Source organism: Sarcophilus harrisii, chromosome 1, assembly GCF_902635505.1.
Source record: "Sarcophilus harrisii chromosome 1, mSarHar1.11, whole genome shotgun sequence".
NCBI lineage: Eukaryota > Metazoa > Chordata > Mammalia > Dasyuromorphia > Dasyuridae > Sarcophilus > Sarcophilus harrisii.
The window spans coordinates 579,714,628-579,740,269 of record NC_045426.1 but is presented as its reverse complement, the minus strand read 5'-3'; the positions used below and the strand labels follow the sequence as shown (position 1 = coordinate 579,740,269).

Genomic DNA, 25,642 nt, shown 5'->3' with positions numbered 1-25,642 from the left:
GAGGAACATATTGCTTATCTGAAATAAGTTACAGGGGTTTCTTATTTTATAATTAAAATTTTCATACTAATTATAACTTTTATAGCTAAAGATCTTCCATAAAATGATATGCCAACTTGCTCTTAATCCCTTTTAAATGAACAAATATATCTTCTACTTGAATAATATGGTTTTAGAATTTGTTTATTTTCTTTTTTCAGAACACATATATTACATATCATTAGTAAGTTTTATATTTTTAAAGTGTAGGTTTTCAAATTTGAATGCTAAGATTAATGGAAAATGCATAAATAAGAATAGGATGTATAAATAAGAATATGATATAAATATTTTATAATAAAGCCCGAAATAAATTACAAATATAGATATGTAAATAAGAAAAAGTGAGAATGTTTGCCCTTTGTAATTCAAGTTCATTTTATAGTGTTCCCTTCATTTCCATAAAAGTGCAAAAAGTTCAGTATTGCAATATTTTAAAGATATTGTTACTGATTTTGCTGAAGCATAAAGGCCTTTTTTTGTTTTTGATGTTTGATGTGGATATATGTAATATAGTACATAATTGTGTCTTTTAAAAAATGTCTAAGGCTTAGATTCAGTGCTAGCTTCTTTAATAGATTAGTAGATTAAGTGGTTAAATGTGTTTTTATTTCACTCAAGTGGCCATAAAGAATACTAATCCCTAATGTTTTTCTCTGGGGGTAGGGGAGGAACAAAAACTTTCCTTCTTTTTTTTTTTCAAATGTCATTGACTTTCTTAATTGAAAATGTTTAATTTTTTCTTTCTTAATTGAAAATCTCTGATTCCAGCTTCATTGAACATTGTTAACTTTTGTGCCAAATGTGACATAGCTCAGATTTTAGATTTTTTTCCTCTACAGAACCATTACATTTTAAAGTTATCTGATAAAAATTATTACTTAAAACAACAATAAGGTGGTAAGATGATAAGTTTTCATAGACTTTGAGTTAGAAATGATTTCAAATGACATTAAGTGCAACTGTACCTGTATAGCAGTCCCAGCTATACTATCTTTAACTTTGCCTTGCATGTAATAGTGTTTATTGACTGAAAAGAACAAGAAGTCCTCTAGATTAAAGGCTTAGTGAAGGGTAAGGAATACATTGTATCTTAAGATACTCTTCTACTTTTGGATCATTCTCACTGTTAGAGAATTATGAGGAGAACTTTGTCATTTCTCTATTCAAAAAAGCTTATGCATCTCATAATAGCCTGAAAAATAAAATTTAAAGTCCTCTTTTTGGCATTTAATGCGCTTTATTATTTGATTCCAACTTATCTTTTCTGGTTGACTCTATCCTTTTTTTTTTTTTTTTTTTTAAATACAGTATTCCAGTCAAATTGGCCTACTTGTTTTCAACTACATGTAGTTTCCATTTCTAGTTCTGTTTTTGTATAAACTCTCATGTGACTGGAATGAATTTCTTCACCTTAATTTCCTAGTGTACCTTGATTCTTTTAGTTTTAGCTCATGTTTTGACTCTTATAGCAGACCTATGCTGATCCTTCTAATATTTGTTAATGGCTCTTTCTCACTCCTGAATTTGCATGCTATATGTTTTATATTTATTTGTTTTCATTTATGTTCTTTCCCTCAAATAAAATGTAAGCACCTTTACGAGAGATATTGTTTCTTTGATTTTTCTATCCTCAGTACTCAGTATAGTGCCTGGTAGCAGGTTTTCAATAAATACTTGTTGAATAAGTGAATGAATGAATTGTTGAATGTGACTGTTAAAGTATCAATAATATTTGAAAGATTATGGAGAAATGAAGTTCCACTTCTTCATTTCAAAAAGCATGTACTACTCAGTAACTTTTTTCATATAATACCAAGTTGTTTTCTAGAATGGTTGTACCTATTCATAGGTCCACTAATTACTTGCCTATTTTTTCACAGCTCCTCCAGCATTTGAAATGGTATAATATTTGTAAAGCATTTTGAAATATGTAAAGTATTATGTAAATGCTAGTTGTTATTGTTATTTCTATTATTATTTACCATTTTCCTTTTTTTTTTAATTGTTATTACCAATCTGATGGGTATAAGGTGGAACCAACCTCAGAATTACATTAATTTGTATTTCTCCAATTAATAATAATTTAGAGCATTTATCATGCAATTATAGTCTTCTCTTGATAAGTCTACTCATAGCTTTATTGTTTATCAATTTAAGTATAGTTCTTATTTTTATAAATTTGAATTTTTGTTTAAATGCTTTGGAAAAGAGATATTTATTAAAGAAATTTTTTCTAAAGATTCCCTACTCACCCCCAATAATTGTTTCCCTTTTAATCTTAACTTTATTGGACTTGCTTGTGTAAAAAATTTAATTGTATGTAATCACAATTATCCATTTTTCTCTTCTATGGCCCACCGTATCCTTTGTTTGCTTATGAACTTTTCTTGTATTCATAGATCTGATAAGCAACTCTTCTCAATTTTCTCTAATATGTTTATGGTGTGACCATTTATACCTAGGGAATATATTTATTTATAGCTTATTTTAGTATAAGGCATAAGGTGTTGACCTAAATATAATTTCGTTCATACTGCCATACCTGATTTACTCAACTTTTTTTTTTTTTTTTAATCAAAAGCTCTTATCTTAGGAGCTTGGATCTTTGTGCTTATTGATCAATAGGTAACAAGATTAATTTCCTGGCAGAATGGATACAGTGTTAGTCCTGGAGTCAGGAAGACTTGAGTTCAAATCCAACCTAAACATTTATTAACTTTGTGATTCTGACAATTCACCTAATCTCTGTTTGCCTCAATATCTTAATCTATAAAATAAGTATAATAGTCACATTTACTTCCCAAGTTTGTTGTGAGGATAAAATAAAGTAATATTTGTAAAATACTTGGTGAATTTAAAGCACTATATAAATATTTTTGACTAATAAATTCTACGGATTGATCTATTTTTTTTTTAACTAGTACCAAATTGTTTTGGGAATTATGATGAAGTTTAATACTGTGGAATTTCAGATCTGGTCTTTGGTAGACTTCCATCCTCACTTTAAAAAGTAAATTATTATTCTCCCTGAAATTCTTGACCTTTTTTGATTCTACATGAATTTACATAAAAGAGAAGAGCATATGGACCAGTGAGCTGGACTTCAGTTCCTACTAAAATTCTAGAACAGATTATTAAAATAGGTTATGGTTAATGAACATTTCAGAAAAGAAAAGAAATGGCTCAATGAGCCATCATGAGTGTATCATGTTTTCTTAACTTTATACCCTTTTTTATTAACTGATTATAAATTGAGAGATCAAAGGAATGCTATATATAGCTGTAGTTTACCTTGATTTTAAGAAAATGCTTGATAAAGTCTTTCATGCTATCCTTATGGGAAAAAATATGGGCTAGAGAATACAATTATGTTGATTTGAAACTAGTTAAATTGCTAGCAGTCCTCAGTGGGAGGGAGGGAGGGAGAAAATAGAATGAAGGAAATCTTTCAACTGGGTTTTAAAATTTTCCTTCACAAATGCGAGATAAAAGAGGGATAGTTTGTCCGGCAGATAATTTGGTGTTGTGTTGAACTACAGTCTCAATATAAGTGATCAGTATAATATATCAGACAAAACTGTTAATACAGTTTTGGACTGCATTAAGAGAGACATAGCTTCCAGGAATAAGGAAATGATAGTTCTATCATTTCAGTTAGTACTTTACCCTGGACAGAGCACATGTGGAGCATTGTATTCTATTTATCACAGTTTAAGAAGGACATCAATAATATATCCAGAGGACAGCAACTGGAATGATGAAGGGCTTGGAATTCATTAGAACCAGAGGCAAGAATTAGAAGAATCATTGAATGGAAGTTGCAAAATGGAATATTTATGCTTAATGTCAGGAAAATCTTTTTAATAATTATAACTATCCAGAAGTGAAAAGTGGGGATGGGACAGCCTCCTACAGTTTGTCTGAGTTTGAAGGCAGAACAAAATGTTCCCTTTTCCCTTTACCTGTATCCCTACCGGGCAATACTTTCTAAGTAGGTAATTTCCCTTAACTATCCCTACCTATCACCTGTGGAACAATGCACATTGACCATGTACAATATTTCTTGTGGTTCAAGGAAACCTTAAAGACTCATGCAGATAAAACAAAAGTATAATTGGATGCTTAAGGAAGTATAAAATTCTTTCTCACTAAGAGTCTTTAAGAAGAGTGTGGGTAATGATATATTGAATGTGTTTCACCAAGAATTCTTTTCAGTTTGCTTTGAACTTGATAGCTATTAAAGTCCTTTCCAACTCTAAAATTCTATATGAACCTATGAAAACCATTGTTAGAGAATAGCTGATTCCCCTTTAGAAAAAGACCCGTCTAGTTTGAGAAAGAAGACAAGTTCATATTCAAGTAATACAAGTACAATGTAAAATACAAATATGAAAAGAACTGCAGATAATTGACATTGCCTAGTAACACTCCTCTTTCTTTGAGATCAAACTTATGGCAAGCTTAGCCATTCAAAATATGGCTCTATATTGCAAGTAAACAGAAAGTACTTGCCTTTAAGAAGGTCTGAGATCATATGATTCTTTGACCAGAGGCAATTTTGTTTATTGTAGAGCAGTTGCCTTAATGTTTTTCCCTATTTTATATGACATCAGACTCATTCATAGAAAACTTATAACTTTACTTAGAGATCTATAGCAGTATAATTAAGACCTTAACCAGGTGTGTAAAATAAACAGATGCTTATCAGAAATGATAACCAGCAGGAAAAACAAAAGTATTATAAAAACTTGTCAGAAGAGCTAGAAAATTATAGTGATCTGGTGCTATGTAATGTACATCCAAACACTTCTAATAATCTCTGAGGATATTACTCTATTAGCATCTGAAAGGTTCCTTTCTCCCTGATAGGGCTTTCAGGAGAGCTACTATCATAGGTGAAAGTGGACTCTCTAGTTTCCTTATCCTTGAAAAACCACAGCCTTTGATGTAGTTCCTTTTTTCTCTACTCAGCTAAAGAATACAATTAATTAAATCCTTGTCCCAAACCTAGAATAATACATATTTCTACAAACACACATCATTACATAAGGAGTCATATATGAAAAAGTACACACATAGGAAGTATATAATATTTTTCTACTACTTCATTCTTCACAAATATATGTTAACACAGAAGTTGCAATTATTGACCTAGTGGTCTCTTACTTTGCATGTACTTTGAGGGACAAGACGATAAAGTATTATAAAGTACCATAGGATTACACAATGAAATACCTTTTTAAGGTATTTTTAAGGTGATTTTTTAAATCACAGATCATTAGAATAAGAAGAAAATCTGAAAGGTCTCATCTTTTATACCTAAATCTAATACAACTGATACCTGAACATGAATTCCCGAATTGCTATAAATATCTCACTAATGGGGAACCTACTACCTCCCTAATTTGCTCATTCTATTTTTGGACAGCTGTTATTGTTGGAAGTTTTTCTTTATATCAGGGAAATTAACCTCTGAAGCTTCTACTCATTGTTTTTAATTTGGTTCATTAAATCAGAACTAAGACCAGTTAAGTGTAAACCCTTTCTCCACATCTCTTAAATACTTGAAAATGAATTTTTTTTAATCCCCATCTCTATTGTATATCACATAACACTCAAATGTTTTCCTATGATATCCCTCCCTTCATCCTTTTCTCACATGAAGAAGTGACCCTCCTTGCTAAGGCAAAGTCTTCTACAGACTCAACCAACCCATTCCATCCTGTCTTCTCTAGAATACCCCTCCTGTCATCTCCATTCTTTCACTTATTTTTAATTTCTTCTTTTCAGCTGGTTGCTTCCCTGTTGCCTACAAATTCATCCATCTTCCATCCATTTTTAAAATAAAATAAAAAAACAAAATCTTAGTTGATATCTAACATCTCATCTTTCTTCCTACTCATAACTAATCTCTTCAAGAAGGTCTTCTATAATTAATGTCTTTTCTAATCTATCTATCAAGTAGCATTTATTAAATGGCAAATAGATGTGTGCTAAATATGGGGGGGGGGAAGATTCTATCACCAAGGAGTTCACACTTGAATAGGGAAAAAGCCTGTAAACAACTATGTCCAAACACTATATATATGAATGAGAAACTGGGGATAGTCTTGGAAGGGAGGATTCTTTAATTCTCTACAATTTAGCTTTTGGCCCCATCATTCAACTGAAACTGCTGTCTCCAATTAATAGTGATGTTTTAATTGCCAAATATAATGGTCTTTTCTCAATCCTCATTGTTTCTGATCCATAGTTTTTGACACTATCACCTTCTTCTTCTTGATACCTTTTTGTCTTTAGATTTTCTTGTAACTTCTTTTTCCTATTGTCCTACCTATCTAGCTGCTCCTCTCTATCTCCTTTGCTGAATCTTTGTTCAGATCACACTCACTAACTGTGGGTTTTCCTCAAAGCTTTATACTAGGTTTTCTTTTCTCTCTTTATACTGTTTTCCTTGGTAATCTCATTGTATGCCATGAATTCATTTATCACCTACTAAATGATTTTCAGTACTAGTTATCCAGTCCCAATTCCTTCTGATCTCCAGTAAACATCTTTTAATTGCCTATTGGGCATTTCCAATTGGATATGCTATAAACATCTTAAAATAAAAATATCCCAAACTGAACTAAATATCACTCTTCATTTTCCCATCTTTTGCCCCTACCTCCAATTTTCCCCTCTTCTCAATTTCTATTATGGTTGAGGGTACCACCATCCTCCCAGTTACCCAGGCTTAAAATCTAGGTATCATTCTTAACCCTGAACTCCAATACATTGCTATTTCAATTCTACTTTTACAACATTTCTTTTAAGTTCCCTTCTCTTTAATGACTAATACTGACACTCCCAAGGTGCAGGCCCTCTTTATTTCACACCTAAACAATAGTAATAGTTTTCAAGTTGATCTCCCTGCATCAAATTTCTCCTCACTGCATTCCATCCTCCATTCAGCTGTTAGAGTGCTCTTTCTAAAATTCAGATCTGAGTTTATCAGGTCTGAGATGGTGCTCTACTCTCTCCAGGAGACAATCTAAAACCCATTTGCATTTAAAACCTTTCATAATTCAATTTTTTCCTATCCTCCCAGGTTTCTTATACCTTATTATCCTCTACATATTCTGCAATCCAGTGACATTGGTGTCCTTGATTTTCTTTGCAAAACATCAACAGAAACACTAATAATACTGCATCTCATGACTTATATGCATGTTTATTGACTGTCTTTCATACCTGGAATTCTTTTCCTCCTCACTTCCTCTACCTGACTTCCCTGATTTCCTTTTAAGTTTCCCTTAAAATCCAGCTTCTGCAAGAAATTCTCTTCAGTTCTCCTTCATGCTAGTACTTTCCCTCTGAGATTATCAATTATCTCCAATTGATTCTGTGTATAATTTGTCTATAGTTATGTGTTGTGTCCTGCTTTCTAGAAGCCCATCTCAGGGTGATTAAAATATTGTGCCTTGCTTTCTAGAGCCTCCAAGTTGGGGCAACAAAACATGTTGTGCTTTCTAGAGCCTCCACACTGGGATATATATGATAAAATATATCATCCTAATAGAGGAGTGATGAGGCGAGACTCCTGAGGATGGTGGAAATATGGAGTCCATTTATTCCCAGTTCTTTCCCCCTTATATAACCAAAAACAACACTGGGCATGCCCTAAGTATATACTGCACATGTGGAACTACATAAACAACTTGCTATTCTATGTAGTTTGCCACCTGGTATCAGACTGCTTCAATCACAACACAGGTTGTCACCACCCCCTAACTTCTCAGGAAGGCTGAGAGCCCTTAGGGGAGATGGGAAGCCAAACCAGACATTGTCATAAGGTTCCCTCTGGGCTGAAGGGTCTTATACCTCACTCAGAGTTCCCCCACTGTGTGTGGTCTTCTACATCTCTCCCTTTCTTTTGTTTTAATGGAAGCAGGTATGTAATAGTGGTTATTAAATCCATCATCATGGGAGGAATCACACAGGCAAGTTGTAATATCATATAAGTAGTAATATAACAAATAATATAAATAAACAAAATACTATAAAAAATTTCTATGAGTCCCCAAAGGAAGGTGTAGAAAATAACTATCAATTCACAACCACACATATACCTCCCTTCAGCAGCCAAGAAATAGTCCAAAGCCAATCTATTGTCTATTACTTCATGTGTCAGGAAATCCAATGATCCCTGAAGGTTTTGAAGTCCATCCGTGTCATTAACAATTATTTTTGATGTTCATGAGTTAATTGCCATATATATAGGGTTAACTGCCAAGCTCTTTCAGTAGTGGACATAGTCAGCAATGGAGACTTGGGTCTTGTCTTTTTCTGTCTCTCTGTGATGGACAAGGCGGATATGGCTCGTTGGCACCTATCAGGTTCGTTCTTCATCTGTTGAGATACAAGCAAACCCTCTCCCCCAAGCAGTTAACCTGTCTGGTCCCTTCCATTCACCACTTTCAGGGTCTCTCCACCTCACCTGGCAATTATCTAAAGATATTGGAGCTGTTTGCAATGGACACTGCCTTTCTGGCAGGTTATGAAACCTGTCTTCCCGGAGCCAGTGCATCTCCATCAAAAATTAAAAAAAATAATAAGTTTAGAAGTTCTCTAGGATTACCTGTGGCTCCCCCTCTCTTTTGTTTTTTGGAGGAGCATCTTGATGTCTCTGTTTTTATCTCTACTATTGCCTGTCCTTGAGGATTAAAAGGCATGCCAGTAGTGTGTGAAATCTGATACAGTCCACAAAAGTGTGCAAAATGTTGAGAATATGCAGGTCCATTATCTGTTTTTATTGCTTGTGGCACACCCATGACTGCAAAGGCCTGTGTAAGGAATTCAATGACCACTCGGGCTGTCTCTTTTGCTGCTATTATTGCAAAAGTAAATCCTGAAAAGGTGTCCATGGATTTTCCAGATTTCTTTTTTTACAACAAATACAGGGGAATTCCAAGAACTTAAAGAAGGTTGTAGATGTCCTTGGTCAAGTTGCTTCTGTACTATATGTAATAAGGCCTGAATTTTTTCAATGGTTAAGGGCCACTGCTCCACCCATGCTGGATTAAATGGGAAGAGGTGAGAGTGCTGGCAGGCTTCCCACAGCAGCCCTACCTAAAAAGCCAAAGTGCTTAATTGTAATCCTAACTGTTGTGAGATGTCTCTTCCCCATAAATTGATGGGGATTTTTTTTATTACAAAAAAGAGTAAAAAAACTCCTGTTTTATCTTCAAATCGCCATCTCAAAGGGGTAGCACTAAGTTCACTTGCTATTGATCCTCCCATGCCAGACATATGGGTGTTTGCTGTAATCTTTGGCCAGTGACTGGGATATTAGCTACACATTCCCCAGTTTCCCAAATCAGTGTAGACGCTGTTTTGTGAGCACTTTCAGGAGGTGAAATGGTCAAGCCTACTCTGTGTGGAGGCTAGGGGTCTATAGGTCAGACAGGGACAGGTTTTAGCTCTTTAGGAATGTCTCAGTAGTCCCAGGGGCACACAGCTCTATTCTCCCCAATTGCAATCCCCTTCCCCCACCTGCTTGCTTAAAGACTCTCTGGATGTAATAGCAGTTGCCACCATGCCCCAAGTGTTTTTTGCCTGGGGCTCTGGCACCTAGCCCCACCTTTTGTAATGAGCACATAGTGGGTGGGCAAAACTGATGCATGGGTGGTACTGATTATGTCATTGCCCTTCCCACTCTTTTTCCTTCCCCCACCCAAGAAGACAGAATTGAGGGAGGAGGGTCAGGAGACGGGGGATACTCTAAGGGCACATGCTCAGGTGTAGGCAGAATTGAAAATGAACTTTGAAGGTGAAAAGCAAGCTCATAGTACTTAAGGTACTTACTTCCTTTTCTGCCAATAGGCCTGTGGTACTTAACTCTCTTCTGGCCCAACTGGCCATGCCCCGCAAACCTCCTAGAGCAGTAACAAGCATGATAAATCAGTGAAATACTAAATAAAGAAGTTTTTCATTTTATCATTTTATTTATTTATTTTTATTTTATTCATTATTTTATTTTGTTTTATAATCTATTCTATTTATTTATTATATGATTTATTTTATTTATTATTCCTTAGGTCCGTTCCATGTGCTGTACCCTCTACAGCTATAGGCATCAACCCTCTGCTTGTTTTTCTCCTCATACTTCCTTGTCTGGCTACCCAAGTTAAAATCTTTCCTTTTAAAAAAAAAACAACAACAAAAAAAAAACTTGTGAGATTCCTTAATCCATTGTATTCAATTAGTTGCTCTCCCACTTACTTCCACACCTCTGGCTCCAAACTCTGCTTACAAAGCCCCAGAGAGGTGCACCCCAGCATCTGAGAACCCAGTGATCTGCTTCTAAGTTAACCAACAAACTTTGCTTCTCTGTTAACCTAACTAAGCATGCTTCATACTTCTTTTGGAGGCTCTTTTCTTAGTATTTGCCTCATTTAGGTTGAAAAACCAAAGTGACTAAATTATTCCTTACCAACTTTCCTGTTTTTATACTTACCCTGTACTGGGTCACAAAGACTTCTCCACTGAACTTGTTGGGTCTGTCGAGCTGATGTGTATAGAATCTCACCTAGAGTCCCACATTGTTGTGTCCTGCTTTCCAGAGCCCCCAAATTGGGTGCCAAAATGTACCATTGCTTTCTAGAGCTCTCATGCTGGGGTGATTAAAATATACCATCTTAGTGGAGAAGTGATGAGGCAAGACTCCCGAGGATGGTGGAAATATGGAGTCCATTTATTCGAAGTTCTTTCCCCCTTTTATACCCTCATACCCTTATGTAACCAAAATAATACTGGGCATGTGCTAAGTATATACTGCAAGTGGGACCACATAAACAACTTGCTATTGTATGTAGTTTGCTCACTAGTATCACTCTTCCACCTGCTATCACTCTGCTTCAATCTCAACACAAATTGTTGTGGCCCCCAGACTTCTCAGAAGGTCGAGAGCCCTTAGGGGAGATGGGGAGCCGAACTAGATGTTGTTAGCAGGTTCCCTCTAGGTCTTATACCTCACCCCGGGCTCCCTCACCATCTGTGGCCTTCTACAGTTATGAGCATATTGTCTCTTTCTTTCCTCTCCCCATTAGATTATAAGCTCCTTAAGGTTAGGTACTGTTTTTTCCTTTCTTTCCTTCTCCATCTTTTAGCCTGGTCCTTGGCCTCCTTGTTGGAGAGAATAGCATGTGTTATGTTTTAACCAGCAATGCACAGATTACATACATTGAAGATTATATATGTTTCTACAGTTCAGCTGCCCTCCCATTCAGATAGATTGTCGGCAATTTTCATTCATCCTTACCAGTATGTCCTTTATGGCTGTTCATTTCTTAGAGTTGGTAGTTATTGATTTCTTGTTAATCAACATATTGGGTTTTATGGATCTTTGAAAATCTATTGGATTGGATTGTTGACTATCACAAAATTATACTTTCGTCTTTTAAATTAGATTTTAAATGATTATTTTATTGCCATTGTGATCACTTTCTCCCCCCCTCCCCCTAAGGAGTTTGATTAAATTAAATTATCTTTGTTTGTTATGTGCTTATCATTATCTGGTCCATATAACTCAGTTACATTGAATTTGACACTTTGAAGATATTCAGAACTTTTAGGAAATTCTGGTTCTATGTGACATTTTGAAATTAACATGCTTGGTGAAAATATATACATATATTTTAAAATGTTGGTAAAGTTGCCCCAAATATGTAATTTATATCAGTTCTTCCCCCCCCCCCCCCAGGCAATTGGGGTTAAGTGACTTGCCCAGGGTCACACTGCTAGGAAGTGTTGTGTCTTGAGACCAGATTTGAACTCAGGTCCTCCTGACTTTAGGGCTGGTGCTCTATCCACTATGCCACCTAGCTGCCCCTATATCAGTTTTTAATATTCAGTTTTGTGTTGACTCATTTCTAAAGTATTCAAAACAGTTTTCTAATTTTAAAAAATGATAAAAAAAAGAGAGAATACTTCTTACCCTCTGAAATATTTTCACAATTTAAAATGTCATGTAGTTTTAAAACTCTGTAACACTAATTACTTAGGTGCTTTTTCTCTGTTAAATTGATTAGAGGGGCTATTTCTTTATGAATAACTCAAATTTTCATAATTTAGAAATTAATATTTCTGCACAAGTAAGTCAAATATTAGATCTGCACTTGCAAGCTAGACTATGAGATGATTTCATAATAATCATGTATCTCAGCCTCATTTTCTCAGCAGTAAAATAGTAATAATTATATTTGAATTACCTATTTCACAGTGCTATTATGAGTAAAATGTTTCATAAAGCAAAAATACAATATGAATATATTATTTTAACACTAATATTTAAGCTTTTCCTATTTTCTTTGAACTAAGGAAATGCAACTTCGTCACAAGTACATCGACCATCTTTTATGGATTATTTTGATAAACAAGATTTCAAAAATAAGAGTCATGAAAACTGTAATCAGAACATGCATGAACCGTTCCCAATGTCAAAAAATGTTTTTCCTGACAACTGGAAAGTTCCTCAAGATGGAGACTTCGATTTTGTAAGTACATTTTTGTTTCATTAACTTTAGTTCCTTTTTCTTTTTATAGTCATTAACAAAGGTCTGTGTATACACAAATCTTTGTATAAATAATTTGTGTTTTAATATGAAATATTTATGTACATTTACATCTAGGAAGTCATAAATGCAAAAATAGAGATAAATAACATATAATATATACATATTTTATATACATAAAAGTGCAATTAGCATATGGGTGCAAACTTTTGCATAGATTTATATCCTGTAAGTCCTATATTTATATATATAAAAACTAAACAATAATTGGTCTAAAATAGCCCTGAGGCACATATGATAATCTAAATTTAATAAGTTGACAGTTAAACAGTTGTCAAAGTTAATGTGGTAAATTTAGACTACAGTAAAGGAAGCCTAATATCCAGAAAGTGGGAAATGCTAGACCTACTCTAGTTTATACTTGTGAGACTACATATTAAGAATGAAATGTCACATCTTAGGAGGGATAAGGACAAATTAAAGCAGGATAATGAAATTACAGGACAGTTTGCCTACAAAGATCAATTGAAGAAGTTAGATAGAGATGTCTTGCCTGGAGAACAAAAAACATTAAATTTGTCCTTCTAACTAAAAGGCAAATCAAAAAACATTCATTTAATATTTACTATATCCATGCCCACTGCTAAGAATCATGGATAGGAAAAAAGGAAAAATCAGTCCTTGATCTTAAAGAGTTCCCAGTTTTATTAGACTGGGTAAAGGACAAACATTCATGTGCAAACAAGATATATGCAGCATACATTGGAAATAATTTCAGAGGGAAAGCATTAGCATGAACGTGTACTGGAAAAAATTAGAAACTGGTATTTTAGCTAAGACATGAAGGAAGGCAGGGAAACCAGGAAGGGTAAGGAAGGAAAGAAAGAATGCCAGTCATGGGAGACAGCCAATAAACATGTATATAGTCAGGAGATGCAGTGGTGGTTGAAAAAAATAGCAAGGAAGCTAAGGTCACCAGATTTTAAAATATATGGAGGAAGAGAGTAAGATGTTAGGAACCGAGAGGGGTAGGAAAGGGCCAGATTATTATGAAGGGCTAACATAGAATTTTAAATTTGATCCTGGAGACAATTGGGCACCACTGAAATTTCTTGACATGGTCAGATTTAAGTTTTTAGGAAGATCATGTTGACAGCTGAGTAGAAGATAATATGAAGTGGAGAAAAACATGACACAAGAAAATGAATCAGAAGTGGAAGGATTGATAATGAATGAATATTTCAGAGAGATAAATGGTGATTCAGTCAATGCAAAGGAAGATTTCCTAGTGATTAGAGATGTTCAGAAGGGGAATAAGCTACCCCCAGATTTATCAGCTTCCCCATCATTGTAGATTAAGAAGAAACTAGATATTTAAGAGTAGATACTTGTCCTGGTATAGATGACCTTTTGAGTTTTTGTTTTTTTTTTTCAGTTCTGAGATTCTGTATTTCCTCTTAAGTTCTTGAGTTAAACATCCAAATGTTAGATGTATTCAGTCAAATCATAGTTTCATTTTATTTTTAAAAGTTTATTTTTTTTTTTATATCAGAGTGTTTTCTGGCTATCTCTCCTCTATTTTGTCTCCAGTATTGAACCTACTTTAGTAACAAGAAAAATCAACTAATTCAATGACTTTGATAATTTATGCAAGATTCTCCCTTCTTAGTCCCCTATTTTATTGCCTGTTCATTGGAAATATTCTATTTCAGCTTTTCAGAGTTTGGTTTCATTTTGGTTATTTTCTGGGTTGGATCAGATTAGTAGTTTTGTCAGTGTAGGGAGATTACTGACCACTACAGATGGATAACTGCTCTCAATTTATAGTCTCAGAGAATGGAACTGATAGAAGAGCAAAAGAGGCTCAGGAATTCACCTGGAGTCACACAGCCACTAAGTGTCAGAGATGAGATTTGAACCCAAGGCTGTCTGAGTTTACAGATATCTCTCTTTTCATAACATCCTGCCTCTCTGATGACTTTTAAAAATTTATGTTTTGAAAATTTCATGTATGTTCTTCTGGTTCTTTTATATTAATTAGCTACACCACTAACTATTAATCATAAACATTTACTAAACACAATCCAAAACAAAAATAATTAAAACATAACACTTAGCTTAGGGCATATTCTCCTGTCAAGTGCATTCAGGGTTCACCAGGGAAAGGAGGCATACATTTTAAAAAATACTTATCAAAGAGGCATATGGATGGGTCATTCATCTGTCTGGGGCAGTTGGTTTCCATCAGAAACAGTGTGTACTACGAAATATGGACAGAGTGGCTCTTCTTCTGGGCCTCTGCTCTCCGGCCTGGCAGGGTCCATTCTTTCCTGGTGGTTGCTATTAGATTCCTTGTCTTCTGGGTTTCTCAAACATCATTAAGCTTCTTCACCAAATGCAGATCCTCTACAGCTGGAATAGCACAGCGGTCCTGGAGCCAAATCCTTTGTAGGTTTTGTAGGAAAAGGGAAACAGTAAGGGAAGAGTAGAAACTGTCTCCTCCAAGCAGTTCTTCCAGGAAGCAAATAGCAATCCTAACTAAGATCTTCCTTTGACTCTGCCCAGACCTACTTGGAAGTCCAGTTTTGACAAATATAAATAAGATGGGTTGCCTGAGGCACTGAGAGTTCATGAAGTTTCCTTCTCCCCTTCACATGGTCAGTATGTTATCAGAAGAGAAACTCGGGCCCATGTCTTATAATATCTACCTTGTATTCTTACTGTCTCTCAATATATTCTTTATATTGTAAATTGAGAATTATACTCATGTGAGAAAATCTAGGAATCAAAGAAGAGAATCATGGAGAGTACTGGATAAAAATAGAGAGAAAAGTAATATTATAATTGAAAAATATATAAACTTCTGGACAAAAAGAGAAAATAGATGAAGAGTTTGAAGATTTGGGGATCTGTTCTACATTGAAACAATCATGTTATCAACCAACTCTTTTCTCAGGTCTTAAAGATAATTGGTGTCTGGTAGTATCCAGTGGCATAACAGCATTAGATTCACCCTGTTATATATTATTTTTCATCACAATTTCAATTTCAATTCTGATTTCCCATGGTAACCCAGGAGGCACTCACATGCCTAGTTCCATGAAAATTTCAATCATCCAAAATATACTCTCTCTGCTAAAAGATCAGTGTGTGACAATTTATTAATTTGTCTTCATGTTAATTTCCTCCTTCAAAGGTAGAAGATTCAACAAAGGAAAATAATACTTTATATCTGTTATTAATCAACAAAAAGGAATTGATTGCTAACTTTAAAAATGATCTTAGCATTTGTGAAAGTCAAGAAGAGAAACTAATGTAACTTTCATTCTTGTTTTGAGGAGAGACAGTTTTACAAAGTTCAGAGAAAGGATTGATATAATCACATGGCCAAAAATTCTATAACACATGTTAAGTAAGGATGAAAAAGATGATTTTAAGGTTTTAATTATGGAAACATAAAAAAAAATTCCATTAAGCTACAAAAAGGAGAATTATCTAAAGAAATTTGTGTGAATGCACAGGGAGATCACCAACTGACTTAAATAGGCAAAACACACTTATAGAAGATGAAAGCACAAGTAGATATTAGGTGAGAAACATAAAAATGTGGCATGATCCTATAAAAATAGTATCAGCAGTGATAATGCTAAATAGGGTTGAAATTGGTGAGGAAATTTAAGGATAACAGATCAGAGTTGTTTAAGCCATAGAGGTGAGAAAGGAAGACTACTTTTTTTTTTTTTTTTTTTTTTTTGGAGAGAACAATAATTTGATAAGGCAGAATGGAATATCTCTATCCTTAATTTGCTTTTGTTTTTTTTTTTTTTCTGATAAGAAAATTGTTCTTAGAAAGGAAAGGACAGAACAAAAATGGCTAGTTGTTGTTGATGTCCATGGTTAAGTCAACAAATATTTATTAAGTGTTGGACTCTTTATTAAGCTCCAGAGATACAAAATCACCCAAAATGAAGGCCACTTCCCTCAAGAAGTTTACAGTCAAATAGGAAAAGAAACACCCAAAAGGGAGTTGAAAAGGGGAGGTTGCCACCCTGGGCTTGGTGGCAATGTCTAGAGAGGAATGGTAGATAAGAAAATATGTTGCTGGCACCAAGCTTACCTTTGATGAGTTCAGTGTACCAAGCTCAAATGGACTAATGTTTACTGGTAAAAGAAATTAGCAGATATAGTTGCTGAGTAATTTTCATTAATCTTTGAAAGGTTATGAAGAACTAGAAATCAATTTTGAAAATCATTTATTAAATTCTTAGCAGGTGTCCTCAAACTACGGCCCGAGGGCCAGATGCAGCAGCTGAAGACGATTATCCCCCTCACCCAGGGCTATGAAGTTTCTTTATTTAAATGCCCACAAAACAAAGTTTTTGTTTTTACTATAGTCTGGCCCTCCGGATCATAGTTGCCCTCCAACGGTCTAAGGGACAGTAAAGTGGCCCTCCTTCCTTCTCCCTCCCCTCATCTTTCCCTTCCTTCTTCCTCCCTCTCCTCTCCCCTCATCTTTCCCTTCCTTCGCCCTCCCTCACATACAACACACATACTCTCTCTGTAACAAATATGCAGAGACAATTTTCCATCAATGTCTGTCTTTTTCAACTATTAAAATCATTCAACTCCTTAGCATTTCATACCTGTATGCCTTCACTACCCTTTTTATCTAGTCTTACATCTTTAATACTTTATCTCTTCAATACATCTTGTGACTGACCACTTTAAAGCAGGAGAAGGAAAAAAAAAAACCCCAAACACCATTAAATACTTAGGGTTGTGGCTTGCTATGTTGAGTATGGCAGGAAGTTGAAAAATTTAAGGTCTCCTGCAGGAATATCACTAAAATAGTTGATTGGCCAAGAAAGCAGTTGTGAGGACTGATGAAGTGGGAGAATGGAGAATGGGAAGAAAGGAGTATTTAAGTACTTTAGCCCATTTTAAGATGGGGGGAAATTGAATAAAATTTAGGGGGAAAAGTGGAAGGATAAGAAAGGATCATCGGGAATTTTGAGCTTTATTTGTTGGAGAAAAACTATTTACTTAGCAATCATGAAGATTGCCTCAAATAAAGTAAAAGATTCATTGCAATTGAGGTTATAGAGAAATTGTTAACCCAGGATTTTGGAAAGGTAATTAGTGTTGCTGTGGAAATTGCTGAAGATAGGAAATAGGGAAAATTGTGAGATCACTACTAAGTCACCGAGAAAGATAAGTGTTTGCCCTGAAGGCTAGTAAACAAATAGTACTTATAATGAGAAGACTCACTCATCTTTGTAAGGAGCATCCTGTGCTCTTTATTCAATTTCTGAGGGGACATTTATTTTTCTCCCTTTTCAATTTTCTGATAGCACTTTGCTTGTATGCCTCATTTCCACTTATTTCTCCCCATTTTACCATTATCTTGTCATTATCCTGTTGATTTTAATCTCCTTGGGAGCAGGGATTATATTTTTGCTTTCTGTATATTGCCAGCACCTAAACAGTACCTTGCTCAGAGTAGGTGCTTGAGAAATTTGTTGAATTAAAGGAGTAGGAGCAGTCAGAGAATTATTTCTCTGGAGAGGGTTTACGAAGAAGTAGAAATTAAAGGGACAGGTTTTAAGTGAATCCAGAAAGAATTATCTGTAGAAGAAACAAACGTTTCTTTGCTTTTTATAATAGACTAGGGGAATCAAATAATCACATAATTGCTCACAGCATGTCTAAGCTATTGCTTTAGATTTGGTTCCTAGAAGTTACTATTTATCACAAATTTATCCAGAGTGTGAAATGGGAAAGAAAATAAACTCAACTAGTTTCTCTTTTCTCAGCCTCAATCATTCCTGTCCCAGTTATATCTACCATCATCTCTATTCTCTTTTGCCTCCATTCTATTGGGATGTAGTGTATTGGGGAGAAAGGAGAAAAGAGAATTAGGGAAGAAAGAGAAAGAAAAGAAAGGGGAAAGATAAGGGGCTTTGATAGAGAAATTTTCACTTACTCTGAGTTGGAGAATGGGATGAAAACCACAAAAATAAAAAATTGGCTTTCCTTTGATTCTATCTCTTGTAAGCATTGATCTTATTTTACACTCAAATCCTTATTCTTAATAACACGACTTTTTTTTTTTTAAAGAAAAGGTTCCTATGTTTTGAGTTAGTTTGAAAATAGAATTTGTCTTTTTAGTACTTTTTTTCTTTGCCTCTGAATCTGACAATCATGATTTTCCTTATGTTGATTGCTTGTAATCTTTTTACCAGAATAGTTACATATAGATTAGAGTCAAGTTGAATTGAGAAGTGAAACCTTATTCCTTATAGTTTTATACTTCAGAGTCCATTTTGAGCATAATGCCTTAAATGATTTAATCAGAATGGGAAAAATCATCAAAGAAGGTGACAGTTATAGTGGTCCCTACCCAGTACAGAAGTAAAAATTCTTACTTTGGGCAACCCTTGATAATGACAACAGGAAATGAGTTTTTTCATTTCAATATATATAAAATGGAAATATACTATCCAACATGTGACTCATAGAAGTATAGAATAATACAAGTTGGTACATATCTATCATCTTTGTAGGCAACAGGAGATGTTTAGATCTAGAAAGAGATTACTTTTATAAATGGACAGAAATGGGCCTATATTTGTGTGCCAGCAAAACTTGCGAAAAAGAAAACCTAGAACTTTCTTTGTCTTCTTTCTGGGCATGAAAGGAATGAGCCCCTTCCGGGAGGTAGGTAGCTTTCAAGAATGAAAAATGAAAGCAAACACTTCATTGTCTTTTCTAGCAGTTAAAGCAGATCCCCAAGCACAAAACACATCCAGGATTTCTTTGGCACCTGCTGAACAGATGTCTGGAAAAGGAGGCATTCATCATTATGAGATTCTACCTAAAAATTTGTATATTTTCTCAATCTTTAACATTTGCCTTTTATTTTTGCTGTGAACTGTTCCATGTTAAAAGCATTGTGAAAAACTTTTTTTACTTTGTTCTATAAAAAAGACAAATGGCTCTGCCCTCGATATAATAAGATAATAAATGAGTCTAATCATTAATTCTACCACGTTATTAGGTATTATAAAAATAGTTGATAAATTTATTTTGGGCTAATTGAATCAGTTGCTTTTAGTAGATGATAGTAGTAAAAAAATTATTTAGATTATATCTGTGAAGATACATTTTGAAAGTAAAAATGTAAAAGGCAAATTTGTTTATTATAGCACTAGTGTAATATTTCAGTCTTCAATAGGATTATTTCCAAACAGTTCTGGTATCCAGATTGTTTAGTGTTAAATAGAGAACATGTAGATCATATTTTGTTGCCACTATAGTATTATATTTAAGTAGATACATTTTCAAAAACTTAAAGGTTTTGGAATAAGAACAGAATTTTAAAGAACCATCTGTTAATCCACCATCAGTTAGTTTCAAGTCAAAATTTTTTTTGATTTATAATTGTTATGAAGTAATGACAAAAGGAATGAATGAATCTACCTTTTTTTCTTAAGTCCAAATCTTTATCAGTAGCATTTAAAAAAACAGATTAGAATCTAAAGAGACAGGTTTTTTGCTTTTTTGAGGTAAACATTTGAAAGAATTATAAGGTCAAATTATCTATATTATCAGCTTTTTTGTATTTATAATTATTTATATAACCTATATTTTTGTCCCCTTCTGATTCCAAAGGGAAAGATACAGTTCTATAAAGGGAACTAGCCCCTCCCTATAGGAGGAGCAGGGAGATCTTTCATTCTTGAACCTTATTTCTTGTAGACCCTTATTAGTGTTCATCAGACTTATATCTAGTTGTAGGGTTGAAGAATCAGTATAATTTTAGAGGTTTTTTCCCCCAAGAAATTCACTTCTACTCTTAATAATTTTGTAGATAGTAGGAAACTGTAAAATAGAGAAATTTATGTCTTTTGCTTTATCACTATAGATTATTATGATTTCTTCTCCACATTCCTCATAGGACATTGGGCAACCAGGCGGTACAGTGGTTGCAGTCAGGAAAACCTGAGTTCAAATCCTACCTCATTAACTTCTTGTAAAGAAAAATGTTTTAGCTATTAAAGGTGTTCAGAAATGGGATGTTTTAGGGACAATTCACTTAATATCTTCTAATCAATCCATAAACATTTATTATATGCCACACATTATGCTAAACACTCAAAAAGATGCAAAAGATAGTTCCTGCCATCATGGAGCTTACAGTCTAATGGAGGAGACAAGATGCAAACAATATATACAAAGCAAGCAACAGGAAATAATTTTTAAAAGGAGAGCAGTGGAATCAAAGAGGGTTAGAAAAGGCTTCCTGTAGAATGTGGGATTTAAGCTGAGACTTAAAGGAATTTAGGAAAATCAGTAATCAGAGCAAAAGAGTGTTCCAGGCAAAGGGAATAGACAACCAGAGAAACTGGAGTCAAAAGATGGAGGGTCTTGTTTGCAGAACAGCCAGGTGGCTACGGTTACTGGATAGAAGACTGTACTGGGCAATAAAATGTAAGACTAAAAAGGTAGGGAAAAGCATAGTTATGAAGGGCTTTAAATGCCAACATAGTATTTTTGTATTTTTTCATGGAGGTAAAACAAAGTCACTGGAGGCTATTGGGTAGTGGGGTGTTATGATCAGACCTGTGTCTTAGGAAAGTCACTTTAGTGGTTAAATGGAGAATTGATTGGAGATGGGAAAGATTTGAGGAAGGCAGCTCATCAAGGCATGAGGTGATAAGGACCTGTAGTAGGGTGATAGCAGTATCTGAGGAGAGCAAAGGGCCTGATTCAGTTTCTTAGTCTGTAAAATGAAAAAAAAAAAATAATAGCATCTACCTCCTGGGGTTGTTATGAAGATTAAATAAAATAATATTTTAAAATTCTTTTCAAACCTTAAAACACCATATAAAAACTAGCTTTAAAAGCTTTAGCAAAAGCATCTGGAGATAGTGATCAGAACAGGTACAGCATTAAACATCATAATGACTTAATACAATTAAGGTAACATTGAATAGTCAGTTAGACAGACACAAGAGAGACAGACTGACGGAGAAGAGGAGAGAGGTGGGGGGAGGAGAGAGGGAGGAAGACAGAGGAAGAAATAGAGAGACACACACACAGAATATGAATAAATTAATGTTTATTAATTCTAAATCTAGCAATTCTGCTACTTCTGTCTTGTAGCAAAGTTCTTGCTTTAGTTTCTAAGAAGGAAGTTGGCTGAAGATTTTTCCATGTAGGAGCTGTAGAGGTCCTATAACAAGAAACTGTTCATTCTCTTCTGTCCACAGCTGTGTGGACTTGAGAGGAAGTATTTTAGTAAAGGGAAGCATATGAGCATGTTGCTCTGGCTTGGTTTTGCATTAATAGAACGATTATTATTAAGTATTTCCAGATGCTTGTAGCAAAAATATTAAAGAAGTACATATATTTCAATTTCTTTCTTTTGGGTAAAGGATATCTTAAATCTACCAATGGGGCAACTCTTAATTTTTAGTTTGTTGTAATCACAGATGCACACATAACATGAATTTGAATATATCTAGCATATTTCCTTATAATCCAGTAGTAAATTAAAATGAACAAAAATCTAACATTCTGAAATAGTTGCATGCAGGATTCTTGACTGTTTCAATCTTCTGCCAGCTTACGAAATTTGTGCTGGCAGTGGAAGATCCCAGATGGTGTGGCATGAATACGTTTGTGTGATATGCATGTTGATATGTATGTCTGTGGCCACAATGCATTTTAATGAGAAGACTATCTATCTTGCATTAAGAGAACTGTGACAGTTCTTATTTTTGAGTTTTAATAATTTCCTCTTAAACTCTCATGAAAGTTTTTGTTTTTTTGTTTTTTACCCCAAATGGTCATATTATACATCTAGAAACTATATTTTATATGGATAATACTTAATGAGTTCCTGTGTTATTGACCTGGATATAAGCTGACTTTGTTCTCAGGAACTACTAAGACATTTTTCTCCTGAACAAATTCTAGATATGCCAGTTTTGGGCATCCTCCCTCCTCCCCCAAACCATATGTGCTTTTGAAAGCAGGTGTGCATTCAGTCAATCACGTTCTACTCTTTATGACCTTGTGGGCCATAGCATGCAGTTGCTGTCTGTGAGGTTTTCTTGGCAGAGACACTGGATTGAGTTTTCCATTTTCTTCTTCAGTGGATTAAGATAAACAAAGGCTTAGTGACTTCTCAGGTTCATATAAGCTAGCAAGTTTCTGATGCTGAATTTGAACTCAGATCTTCCTAACTCCAGGCCCAGTGCACTATCCTTTGAGTCAGGAATAGGACCATATAAAATCTTAGAATGGATAAATACAACTTAATAATGGTGCCTCGACATCATCTATCAATCCAGCACTTGTGTTTTGCACAGATCATTACATATTGTAGTTGGCATTTAATAAATGGTTGATGGTTCAATGAAGAAGTGAATTTAATATTGCTAGTTATGGTCCTATTATTAATAGTTAGTTGTAAAATCATTTCTTTACCTACTGTATGTAGGTAAAGAAATGTACCTACTGTGATTAAACTGAGTAGAACACAAGGTATAATTACTTGTTACTTTGTAATTTTAGTTCTGGGGCCCATATTTTAGGAGACACATTGATCAGAGATCATAAAAGAGACTAATCAGGATAGCGAGGAATTTCTAGTTCATGCCAACTGAGGAAAAGTCTAATTAACCAGATTTGGGAACATTATACCCATCTTCAAAAAAGTACCATGGATTGTGGTTGCAAAAATGTTATCTTTTGGCTTCTCAGTAGCTATGGATGCAGTATCTGCAGAAGCAGTTTCCAGGCTACATCTTTACAAGGTTGCTTCTCAGAAGAATGTCTGTGGGTACTGAAATGGAAGTATTACTATTCTGGACACTCTTGGTTTCAGTATCCACCAGGGTTGGAGAGGAGATGGTAGTCAGTGTGGTGATGGCAGTTTGATTTGTCTGGCACATTCTGCTGCTTCTCATTTCTCTCTTTCAGGAATGCACCCCTCCTTCAGTGAGAATAGCTTGCATACTCTGTGGGTGAAAGTTGGATGGGAATGACTAACCTACCTTTTCTCCAAAGGAATTGTTTCCCCAGATCATGGGCATATGGGAAATAAGAAATATTCACAAAAAAAATTATGAGACAAGACAAAATGAAAACAAAGAAAGTGCCCACAATGTTTTCAGAAATGTAACAGAGAATAAATCACTTTCTTCTGAGGGAATCAGGAACGTTTATGGAGATGATAACTCAGTTGGAACTTGAAAAACTCGAAGCCAGAGATAGGACTAATATAGGCAATAGAGTCCAATTTGTCTAGTACACAAGATGTATTAAGGGGAAATAATATAGAAATGTCATGGATATGAGGGATTATGGAAATGGAATGTCACTATTCTATCAGATTATTTTATTTTGTTGGTAAATTTTATGGAGCTACTTTTTTCTCTTTTAAGTTTTTTTTTTTTTTTAACAAGGCTGGATTATAGGGTTGAAGACAGAATTATTCAGAAATGAATATGATATAAAAGTAAAAGATATTAATAAATATTAGATACACTTTTAAAATTTTTTGAGTGGCTCTTTGACCTCTTTTTACAATTACATTGATTTCTTTAATCACCTTTTCTTCCTCAGAATTAATAACTAAAGTAATTTTGTTCTTGAATATCTTTGATCCTTTTCATATTGATATTCTTTGAGAATCCATCCTACTGTGCTTTTTCTGAAGGCTTTGAGATTCATTTTCAGTCTCCTCAAGAAGAGACTACCTATGAAATCTAGGATTGACCTTTATTTGAGTCATAATAATAAGACATACTATTCTTATTGTCCTTTAAAGTATACAATGTGTTCCTTACAACAGTGGGTGGTTCATAGAACTATTATCCTCCTTTTATGGATGAGGAAACAAAGAGTGACAACGAAGATTTGAATAATTATATTTATATAAAATTGAAGGACTTTTTTTTTTTTTTTTTTTAAATTTAATAGCCTTTAATTTACAGGATATATACATGGGTAACTTTACAGCATTAACAATTGCCAAACCTCTTGTTCCAATTTTTCACCTCTTACCCCCACCCTCCCTAAATGGCAGGATGACCAGTAGATATTAAATATATTAAAATATAACTTAGATACACAATAAGTATACATGACCACAACATTATTTTGCTGTACAAAAAGAATCAGACTCTGAATTATTGTACAATTAGCTTGTGAAGGAAATCAAAGATGCAGGTGTGCATAAATATAGGGACTGGGAATTCAATGTAATGGTTTTTAGTCATCTCCCAGAGTTCTTTTTCTGGGTATAGCTAGTTCAGTTCATTACTGCTCCATTAGAAATGATTTGGTTGATCTCGTTGCTGAGGATGGCCTGATCTATCAGGACTGGTCATCATCTAGTATTGTTGTTGAAGTATATAATGATCTCCTGGTCCTGCTCATTTCACTTAGCATCAGTTCGTGTAAGTCTTTCCAGGCCTTTCTGAAATCATCCTGTTGGTCATTTCTTACAGAACAGTAATATTCCATAATTTTCATATACCACAATTTATTCAGCCATTCTCCAACTGATGGACATCCATTCAGTTTCCAGTTTCTAGCCACTACAAAAAGGGCTGCCACAAACATTCGTGCACATACAGGTCCCTTTCCCTTCTTTATAATCTCTTTGGGATATAATCCCAGTAGTAACACTGCTGGATCAAAGGGAATGCACAGTTTGATAACTTTTTGAGCATAGTTCCAAACTACTCTCCAAAATGGTTGGATTCGTTCACAACTCCACCAACAATGAATCAATGTCCCAGTTTTCCCACATCCCCTCCAACAATCATCATTATTTTTTCCTGTCATCTTAGCCAATCTGACAGGTGTGTAGTGGTATCTTAGAGTTGTCTTAATTTGCATTTCTCTGATTAATAATGACTTGGAGCATCTTTTCATATGACTAGAAATAGTTTCAAAAATTGAAGGACTTTTAAGGTGCTTTTCTCTAACCATTATTATTTTCATCATTTTGCAACTGAGGAAACTGATGT

The 25,642-nt window shown here is 34.5% G+C and overlaps 1 protein-coding gene across 5 annotated transcripts in view; it reads left to right on the top strand.

The window, feature by feature from the left end:
* Positions 1-25,642, top strand: part of STK3 (serine/threonine kinase 3) — a 498,339-nt gene that overhangs the window by 364,510 nt on the left and 108,187 nt on the right. For 4 of the 5 annotated variants that reach the window (XM_031947034.1, XM_031947032.1, XM_031947033.1 and 1 more), the window contains one exon: positions 12,403-12,578. In XM_031947034.1, coding sequence (XP_031802894.1) covers positions 12,403-12,578 — 176 coding nt within the window. Of the gene's footprint in view, positions 1-12,402; positions 12,579-17,405; positions 21,425-25,642 lie in introns of those variants that run through there. The other variant, XM_031947035.1, reaches the window with a different exon arrangement.